At 45.5% G+C, this 10,674-nt stretch overlaps 1 protein-coding gene across 7 annotated transcripts in view; it reads left to right on the top strand.

Moving 5' to 3' along the window:
- Positions 1-1,446: 1,446 nt before the first annotated feature.
- The window catches only part of TMEM164 (transmembrane protein 164), a 228,313-nt gene continuing 219,085 nt past the window's right edge, over positions 1,447-10,674 (top strand). Inside the window, exons 1-2 of one of the 7 annotated variants that reach the window (XM_036016608.1) lie at positions 1,447-1,538; positions 2,698-3,366. In XM_036016608.1, coding sequence (XP_035872501.1) covers positions 2,977-3,366 — 390 coding nt within the window. In that variant the 5' untranslated portion in view covers positions 1,447-1,538; positions 2,698-2,976. The other 6 variants (XM_036016611.1, XM_028522468.2, XM_036016609.1 and 3 more) reach the window with 6 other exon arrangements.

The raw sequence follows: 10,674 nt of genomic DNA, 5'->3' as shown, positions 1-10,674 counted from the left end.
AAATATTCCTCCCAATTTTTATCCACCACATGTGAATGTGGGAACACCCCATCTGCCACTGTTGCCACCACCTCTTTGCACCACACTGTATCCTCTCTGCCCTGGTTTCATAGTTCCATCCCTCCTGTCCATCTGGATGTATGTGGCTTCTTTTAATCCTTGGTTGTCAGGTTCTCATACAGTTCAATTTTCTGGCAGTTGTGGGTGTTTTTGTTTTGAGGTTAGTTGTGATTCCTATTATACTTGCATGAGGATATGAAGCATGTCTACCTATGCCTCCATTTTGACCTGAAGTTCTTCCAACTCCATTTTAAAGGGGCTCCATTTATATTGTTTTTCACATCACATTGTTACTTCCTTGAACATAGGAACTTGAGGTCTCCAGATGCTGCATGTGATTGTCAGGAGCTCTACAGCTTTATCCTTCATGTTCCTGCTTAGGTTGCAGAGTAATTAACAAACACCTAAGGAGAATGAATGAGTAAGCCTCTGTATCAAGTCTTGGTTGTAGTTATTCTTTATTAATTAGCACTTGAAGAGCATTGGGCCTATGATACAGGCTGTACAGAAGCTTGGGATTAAACAAGGCTCTTGGCTCTGAGGCTGTAATTTGTTGTGAAAACAAGACTTAGAATGGATGGGAGAACAGTGGCCTGATGATACAGTAGATAGTATTTTATATTTAGAGTGTGGCTTGCAGCCAACACCCGGAGGTGTTTCCTAGGCAAGGTGTTTCACTGTCTTTGTGAATATTGTCCTAACTCATTGTGAGACTTCAATAAATATTAGAGCAACATGAGATAGATTTTAAGGAAGTCCTTTTCCTATTTCCTTGTTCCAAGAAAAGCATAGCACAGCTTATGGGTAGAAAGCAGCAGGGAAGGGAGGAACCTATTGTATCAGCTGTCTTTATGCAGTTCTTGAGCACGCCCATAACCACATTGTACTGGTTGACATTTCAGTGTTAGGACCTCTTGCCAAGTGTAGGTTGGGAATCAGCAGCTACCTTGCAAGGAGGAGAGTGAAAGAGGTCAGGGGAAGTTTGTTTTGGTCTAGTAAGTCTCTGATTGAAGGCATAGTAGGAGAAAGGGGAGAAAGAGGGCTTGGAGAGGAAGTGGCAGGGGTGGGCTGTGTAGACTAAGGTAAAGGGAGAAAAATACCCTATTCAAGTAGGAGGAGGAAGAGCAGGGAAAAGAAGGACTAGAAGCCTCTATCTTAGGCACTAAAGTGTGAGGAGTGGAGATGTGGTTAGCAAGGTGAGAGAAGCTACCATCCTGGTCTTGCACAAGTGTATTCTAGGGCAAAAAGGAGGTGTCAGGAAGCAGAAGGCCAGACCCAACCAACACCCCACAGCAAAGCTGCGCGGGCGCTCAGCACTAGACTTCAGTGCCTCCCACCCCCGCCCCGCCCCGAGAACTTAGTCAGGCCTGGCTGAGTGCCTACAAGGTGTCCAGTGTAGAAAGAAGTGCCCTAGAGAAGCGAGTCGCAGGATGCGAAGTCAATCAAAAGGCTTCACCGAAGAGACACCTTCAGCACAGGTAGGGGAAGGAAGGTGGATGTGCCCGCATGCAGGCTCCAAGAGTGCAGAATTATGAGGCAGGCCAGGAAGGAGGGGAAGGAGGCGGAGACTGAGCCTGGAGGAAGGAGAGGGCAGGGAGAGCCAAAAAAGGCAGGGTGGGAGGTGTGACTGGGGGAGGAGGTGGGGGGAGCGAGGGGTCCGGAAGAGAGAAGGAGGCGAAGTGGGATAGTCTTGGCCTCTGTGCCCGGGGGAGGAGAACTTAGTTGAACGGGAGGAGGCGGTGGAACCCAGCGGGAGGAGAGAGGGAGGGGGAGGAGGAGGAAGCTAGAGGGGCGGCTGCAGGGGGAGGAAGACAGGAGGAGGAGCCGCGCGAGGGCTGCAGCAGCGGCGGCTGTGGCCGGGGAAACGAGCGCCGCGGTGCGGGGGAACGCGGGAGCCGAGAGGTGGCCCAACCCCGGGTGGCGGGCCGAGCTGCCGGTGAGTGGAACCCCAAGGGATGCGGCAGTCGGTTCTTGGAGCCGGGCGTGAGGTGCGGGAAGACGCGGCGCTGTGACAGAGGGAGGGGGCCGGCTCATAGCCCAGCCCCGGGCCGGCTCGGCTTCCTCCTTTCTTCTCACCCTCCCTCCCTTTCTCCCTGCCGGCTTCCTCCCGCCGCTGCCCGCGCTAAGGGGGCCGGTCCTTGACGGGCTGCTGGGTGGGGGAGGTGCTGTCCGGAGGGCGTGAGCCGGAGGTGGAGCAAGGCACTCCAGGGTGTACCCGGAGGCGGCGGCTGGACCCGCCCGACTCTAAATAGGCCGGAGGGACTCGACGGTGGCGAAGTTGCTAGCTGGGGGCAGAGGCGGCCACGCGTTTGCAGGAGTAAGCGATTGTGTGTGACGAGAGCTTGAGAGGAGGAGTCCGGCGTCCCTGCCATCCCCCGCCGCCCGCCCGACTACCCGGCCCCGCTAGTTCCTCTCCTGGCCTCCGCGAGTACCCTCCCTCTCATCCCGTTACCCCCTGGTTCGGCACGGCTGAGTCCCCTCGGCCCTGAACCACTCGGCCTCCGGCTTCTCCTGACCCCTGCTGCTCGCCACTGTCCCGGTCCCCTTTTTCTTCCTTCGCTAGTTACCCTTCCCCGTTTCGTGATTCCCGATGCAATTACCTCTTTGAGACCTTTTTTTTTTTTCCTCTCCTTTTAGATTGGCCAACGGCTCATTTCAACCCTGCCTCGTTGGTGGCCACTGGAGAAACGCGGGGGGCTCCCCAGACAGCCGTGGGGACAAATTAGAGCCAGCACTTAAGCCCAGGCCTCGAATGTAGCTTCCCCTCTCCTGCTCACGGGGGCCCCGTGTCTGGAGTGGAGTGTGGGTGTGGGGGTGTGCCCTCCGTACGGGTTCCACCACCCGAACAACTGCCTGAGCTTGTGTTCCATCTCATCTTGTTTCCTGCACGGTGGTTGAGGGGAACCGCTTCCTATCATGTCCCGGTATAGCTACCAAAGTCTTCTGGACTGGCTCTATGGGGGTGTGGACCCCAGCTTTGCAGGCAATGGGGGCCCCGACTGTGCTGCCTTCCTCTCTTGGCAGCAGCGGCTGCTGGAAAGTGTGGTGGTCCTGACCGTGGCCATGTTGGAGATCCTGGTGGCCCTGCGGCACATCCTGAGGGAGACGAAGGAGGACGGTAGGGATGGCCGTGGCTGCCAGCCAGAGCAGGTGACCCAGCGGCCAGAGGAAGGCAAGGAGAGCCTGAGCAAGAATCTGCTCTTAGTAGCCCTGTGCCTGACCTTCGGGGTGGAGGTGGGCTTTAAGTTCGCCACCAAGACCGTCATCTACCTGCTCAACCCCTGTCACCTGGTCACCATGATGCATGTGAGTTTGTTGAATTTTTCCTGGGCAGCCTTACTGATAAGTCACTTGAGTGCTCAAGACACTCAGCAATGTAGAGCACTTCATCCTTGTGGAAAGGGGGGCTCTTAAAACTGATTTTCCAAAGACGTGCTATTTTTGTACATATCTCAGATTTTGCTTTCTTTCACCTCTGACCTATGCATTAGCCTCACACTGGAGGGGAGGAACATAGTGTCAGAGTCAGCTTGTACTTAGGCTGGCTGCCTGTCCCCTCCCAAGTCCCTGCTGGGACTTTTCACCATCAGGAAGTCCAGCCGCAGCCAGGTGCCCTTTCTGAATCACATCTGGAGAACATGCCCCAACCCCCCTATCCTCTGTCACAGTTAATTCCCAGATGCCTGGTGACATTTCTTTCCTGGAGGTGATCACATAATGTTTCTTGTCTCTGTTACAGGACTTTGGAGAAATACTTGTGCAGGTTTCCCTTAATTATTCTTCATTTTGGAGTTTACGCTATTAGGGTGAAGTCTGCCTTTGAATTCTGAGGGTTGGAGTAGCACAAAGCTCTAAATGCACTCTGAAACAGGCCCTAGGCTGACTCGTGAACTTTGGGTTGGTGGTTTCTATCTGTGATGAGAGAGTATTTATTATTAATATTATTTTTTTGCAAACCTTTCTATCTTATCATTCTTATTCTATCTCCTGTGGTCATGGTCCTGGAGCACTCAGAGACCTGATTTCTTTACCTTCCAATACCTATGCTAAGAAAAACAAGTGGAATTGAAAAGGAAAGTGCCAGATACATAAAAATAATCTGATTGAGGACCAAGAGTGAGACTGTCTTTCTGTAACTCTGTGTGTGAAGAGATGTTCTAAAACTATAAAATCATGAAGGAGAAGGAAGAAGAGAAAGGGAAACAAACTTTTTTTTAACTTCAGGTGGTGGAAAACATGGTGTCTTTTATTCAGGGATAGTTATGAAACCTGTAATTAGAATCTTTATTTCTTTTATATTTGTAGGTTATTCTCAGGAGACTTGTGACAGCCCTGTGTGGTGTAGCACATTAAGATTATTGTCTCCATTTTGCAGGCCTGGTGGGGGCCAAAAGATGAACTATCATCTGGGTATGAAAGGTAACCTACCCTCTTTGGACTTGCAAGCTGTCAGTGGAATGACAGGGCAGCCTCTGTGGGGAGGCTGAGGCTGATCAGCATGGCAATGCCTACTTGTGGCCTGCATGCTTGCTACCTCTGTGTTCTAAGAGCTCCTTTCACTGCAGGTTCCTGGCCTCGGTTTCCCAATCTGTAAAATGTGGTAAATGGCATCAAGCCCTTCCCATTTTGTAGATGTGGCAAGAGATGCAGATAGCTTTGGAATAAGAGGCTGCTGTTAATTTGGTGGCTCTTATCATCTAGAAGGGTTGAAATGGGCAGGATTTTTTTTTTAAGAGAGGACTTCTTGGGAAGTGATGCCATTCACAGGAAGGAAACCCAGGGTTCTCCCAGCTAGACCTTCTGTGTTAAATTTGAGCCAGTCCTCTCTCTTCTTTTTTTAATTTTTTTTTTATTTTTATGAATGGTCTTTTTGTTAATGAGGAAACAATGTATCTCAGCCGCTGCTGCATGAGGCTTTTGGGACAGGAGTGTTTTTTTTTTTTTTTGGATGGCAGGTGGTCAGGGTCAGAGGGTGCCTCTTCCACAGAGGGGTCTTGAGGCCCCTGGCAGCCACATGTCTAGAAGGTCAACAAAGGATTAAATTCAGCCCAACTGGGGATGCTGCTGCTGTGGTGACGTCAAACCTGGCAGCACCGTGGTTTTTAGTGGAAATGTTTTGAGAGGTTTTTAGAAGTCTCTGGAGACTTAGTTCTGGCATTAATTAGTTGTGTGACTTTGGGGAATGTACCTGTTCCTGGACCTCAGTTTTCCCATCTGCAAAAGGAAACAGAGTTTCACTTCTAGCTCGTTGCGGCCCATATTGTGCGATTCTTTTCTCCTTTAAGCAGTGGCTGGGGTCGCAACAGATAACTATTCTAGAAATGATTTTGGCCTTTTCAGGTGGAAAAAGGAAACTTGTTTCTTCTCTGCTCAGTTCAGGTACACTTGTTCATCTTGCATCCTTACTCATCTTTTGCCACTACTTCTGTCTCCCCAGAGAAGTTAACCTGACCAGGTTACCCTTGGGGGTATGTGTGGATGATGATGGCACTTAGAGCTGTTTGCTGCAGAGAGATAGATGTTTAGGGGGCTATGGACTGATTCCTGTCACCTGTGTATTTTCCATTGTCCTGTGCTTAGTTCAGCTCTGAACAGAGTTATGCTGAGGAATCCTTGAGCTCACTCAGGATTAGACTCCTCTACCCTTTACTTCTCAGTCCCTGTTTTGTATCTTTTAAATAGTAATCTCTAGCCTACTGGGGGACTTAGTCTTTGATGACTCCAATGTTCCATACCTTACCTATGGCTCTTCCTGGGAAGCATAGATGTGTGGATTTTAAAAAGTTGATGTGAGTCCTTAAAAATTCACAAAGATGGTGGAAAACAATTTTCTCACTTGGTTGCAGCAATGAGTAATGATAGTAAGTATGGTTAATATTATCTTACATTTATTTACTACTTTACTGTTTATTTTAAGGGATTTTTGCATACATTTTCTTATTAAGGTTAAGAAAAGTTTCTTAGAAAGGCTTGAGCCTGAACAAAGAGATGTTAAACTGTTTCCTGTGATTACGTATATTCCAAAGGGGAGATACTAAGTATCAAGAAATGCTTTGGCAAGTCAGTTAGCTGAATTAGGCTACATTATGGCAGTAAATTCAGTGGAGATCACAGGGCCTCATAAGGGAAGGGAGACATTAGCTGAAATAAAAGGGAGAGCTTAGCAGAAACATTTCTCATGTGTGCCTCCCAACAGAATGACTCAATTTTGGCTTTATAGAAAGGCCTTGTTCCTCAGAGTCAATGTAGGTTTTTCTATAACAAGGATGGTATTGCTTTAGGCTGGAAAATAGAAAAGTTGGAGGGAAGTTGATTAGTCTCCCCACCTCCCATTTTGTAGTCTGTAAAACATTTAATTCTCAAAACCTTGTCACACAGACTCTCCCCTTAGCCACGTTGCCAGCTTTAGAAGCATTAGGAAGGACAGTTTCTGTGCCCAAGTTCTGTTCTTGATTAATATTCCTGGTGTCAGGTTTCTTTTTGGTCTTGTTTGATTTCTCAAAAGCCCTGTGACTGTAGACTGATATAGGTTTGTATGAATGAATCAGCATCACCTCACATCTAAATTCAAGCTGGATCCTCAAGCAGGATTAGTAAGCAGCTCCATCGTTAAACTCCTTGCTGAATATCAGTAACATTACCAATTACACCAATAAGTATTTCTTCAAGCATGACTAGCCCTCCAATACACATTAGTTTGGCAGGTGTGGGTGACAAGAGATGAATTTACTGAGTGGTCCTGCTGTTTACCAAAAATCACACAGCCAAGTTAGTGGCAGAGGTGGCTGAAGAACTGAGCTGCTGCAGTGGGAATTGGGGCTTTAGCAGAAAGAGATTCTCATACCTATTTAAGCCCTAAAAATCTACAATTTCTCAGTAGAAGGGTTAAAATGCCAGACAACCTGACTGATTGTATCTGTAAAGACCAGTAGTCTTAGTGGCCCCTTATCTCTCTTATGTATGTACAGTTATATTGTCTCTGCCTTAGAAACTTAACAGAAAAAATCCATTTTGAATGTGTTGTCTAATTGTCCAATTCCTGTTGCTTCTGTATGTGTCTGTGTCAACATCTCCTGATGGGGCAATGAACTTAGTGAGACACAGTGAGTGCATTTAACCCTCAAGGTTATATGTACAGAAGTCAGGCTGGGTTAGGCTGGACATTTGGTAAATAATAATTGACGCTATCATTTGCATAATCCCAAGCCACTGGTTTTTAGCCAGTAATATTGAGTGAGCCCCATTTTTTTTAGAGTTGTCATTTGTTATTTGATTTTCTGTCTTCTTTACAATATATTAGAAGTCTGACTTCCACCAAATATGACTTACCTGCTTTTGGTTCATCATTTGATTTCCTTACTTTCTCGAACCACCTTGCTGAAAGTATAGAATGGCACATACTCAAAACAGTCCTGATCTTTTTGTGACACCTTTTGGAAGTAGCTGAGTATACACCAGTGTGCTCCATTTGTTCTGTGATGCATTTGTTTTACAGAAAACCTCATGGATTTGAGAACTAGTATTTTTTGTGTGTGCCCACCCCTTCTTCTTGACTTCAAACCAGCCATACCTCCTCATCCCCATCTGTTGTCTGGAGCATGGATAACGGCTCCTGCTTGGAATTTACATTGGTGGGTAATGGGTACAATGAGGGATCCAGTCATCTGCTGACAGTTTATCAGATGGACTGTGTCCTGTGTCATCAGTCTAGGGGGATACAAAGGGATGATGTTTATATGGGCCTCACCAGTGAGGCTTGACATTCTTTTTTAGTTTCTTTTATTTTTCCCACATGGAAATTTGCAGAGAATTTTTACATCTTTCATTGTTATGGTCTTTTGGGGGCATCCATTATAAAGAGAAATGTTGTGGATTGGTGGATTACACAGCCCAGAGACAGCCCTGGGATTTAATATTATTACGCTAGTTGAGCTCATTGCCTGCTAGGGAACCTGGGCAAATTATTAAACCTTTTCCTATGCCTATCTTCTCTGTGAAAGGGGCCTGCAGCAAACAAAGCATTTTAATTGCCTGAATAACTATGTGGTCACTTAAACAGAGAAACTGGACAAAGCTGATCAAAGCTGGCAGATGACTAATATGTTTTGACCTCAGACTCAGAAACTGACAAACCTCAATTCATTTTCACTTTTCTTTTTTTAACAAAGATTTTATTTATTTTTAGAGAGAGGGGAGGGGAGGAAGAAGGAGAGGGAGAGAAACTTGAATCAGTTGCCTCTCACATGCCCCCAACTAGGAACCTGGCCCACAACCCAGGCTGTGTCCTGACTGGGAATTAAACTGATGACCTTTCAGTTTTCAGGGAAAGTGCCCAACTCATTGATCCACACCAGCCAGGGCTCACCTTTCTTGATAGCCATTAGGATCTATTCCTCTAATCCGTTTTGTTGCTTTTCTCTGGATCCTGGCCTTGACCTTGACCTAACTCCAGTTATTTAGTTATTCCATTTTATTTCATTTTTATTTATTTATTTTTTAGCATTAAGATTTTATTTATTTATTTTTAGAGAGGGAAGGGAGGGAGAAAGAGAGAGAGAGAAAGAAACATCAATGTACAGTTGCTGGGGGTCATGGCCTGCAACCCAGGCATGTGCCCTAACTAGGAATCGAACTTGTGATGCTTTGGTTCGCAGCCCGAGCTCAATCCACTGAGCTATGCCAGCCAGGGCCCATTTTATTTTTTAAAGATTTTATTTATTTATTTTTAGATAGAAACATCAATGTGTGATTGTATCTCATGTGTCCCCTACTGGAGACCTAGCCCTAGGCATGCACCCTGACTGGGAATCAAACTGGTGACCCTTTGGTTCACAGGCCACTGTTCAATCCATTGAGCCACAGTAGCCAGGGCTGTTCCAGTCATTTTAGTAACACTTCTTGTCTTCCTTTTCAAACTCCTGAACATTCTTCAGATTTTGGCTCTTTAAAGTACACCTTTGTATACAGGCAGGTAATCCTGTGTTTTACTGGGTTGCTTGTTTTTGTGTGTTCATTCAGTCTCCACTATTAGCGGGAATACTTTTTGCTTTTTATTGGAAAGGACTGGTGTGTCTTTTTCTTCGTAACCCCCTGCAGAACTTAATACAATAGCATACATGCACATTAATTGTTTAATTTGTGCCTAGATAATGCTGACTGACTGACATAGCTGACTTTATTTTTCCCTTTTTTCTTTTCTCTCTTTTGGCCCTGTCTGTGTTCCCTTGAGGTCCCATGGGCATGGTTCCTATGTTTCCTTGTGCCCATTAGGAGAACCTCCTGTCTGTTTTTTGAAATAACCAGAGGAGAAAGGCAGTTTTTGACTCCAGCTCACACACCTTTTCAGTGAATTTCCATCACAAAAAGCTGGTTATTAGAACGGTGGCCCACCCATTTTCTGCCCAAAGTAATCTCTCCCTTTCATCCTAATGAGGAAATTATGCTGTAGGATGTTGGTATTAATCCCTTTGTAGACATCTGGACATGCCTACTTTCTTTTTGTCCTTCTTTAATATCATATAAATTTTTATTTGATTTAAAATTTTTAAAAATTGTTGTTTAATTATAGTTGTTCCCATTTACCACCCTTATTACTCTCCCCTGCCCTACTAAAGTTTCTAAAAACATTTATTTATTTATTTATTTATTTATTTATAGAGAAAGGGAACAGGAAGGAGAGAGAGAAAGATATATCAATTGCCTCTTACACAGTCCCCATTGGGGACCTGGCCCACAACCCAGGCATGTGCCCTGGCTGGGAATCGAACCAGTGACCCTTTGATTCACAGCCCATGGTCAATCCACTGAGCCACAGCAGCCAGGACTCAATTTTTTTTTAAAACTGTTCTTAGGCCAGTGACTCACTTTCCATCAATCTTCCCTTCAGCGTTTTTCACTGGGTAGCTGGTTGCCATTGTGTCTCATTAAAATACCTTCTGCAAGAACAGCCAAGTTTCTCTACTTTTCCTGGTCTTTCATGTCTTTTTTAAATTTTCGCTTTATTTTTTTCAGCTTTATTGAGATATAATTAACAAATAAGATTGTGAGATTATTTAAAGAGTACAACAAGATGGTTTATTATAGGTATACAGTGTGAAAGGATCCTCCTCCCATTGAGCTTTAACACATCTATGATCTTTCATATGGTTTGTTAAATGGAGGGTGTCTTGTCTCAAGTGCTCCTCTTCTGCCAATAACTGGCTGGGAGGATATGAAGAGACTATGGATGTGGAGAGCAGTGATTCTTGAATTTCCTTTGTGAAAGATTCCCTGGGAAGCTTGTTATAATGCAAATGCCTGGCTCTCTACACAAAGTCTGAGTAGGTGTAGGGCAAAGATGGATCTACATTTATTATAAGCTCCTGAGTAATTCTGGTGCTGGTGAACTTTGGACCCTGCTTTGAGAGACATTATTTAGTAGTTAATGTTTTAGGTGGAAAGTTGGTTCACATTCTCATCCTGTCTGACATAACTGCCCTGTGGGCAAGACATTTAGTCTTCTGGTAGTACTTCCGTCTGGCAGTACTTCCGTGTTTATATAGGTGTTACATTACGTGACTGACATTAGAAGTTGAGGGCCTCAAGTTGTTGTGATATGGCTTTATAATTCCAGTG

Source organism: Phyllostomus discolor, chromosome X (assembly GCF_004126475.2).
Source record: "Phyllostomus discolor isolate MPI-MPIP mPhyDis1 chromosome X, mPhyDis1.pri.v3, whole genome shotgun sequence".
Lineage (NCBI taxonomy): Eukaryota > Metazoa > Chordata > Mammalia > Chiroptera > Phyllostomidae > Phyllostomus > Phyllostomus discolor.
This window is presented reverse-complemented; position numbering and strand designations above follow the sequence as displayed.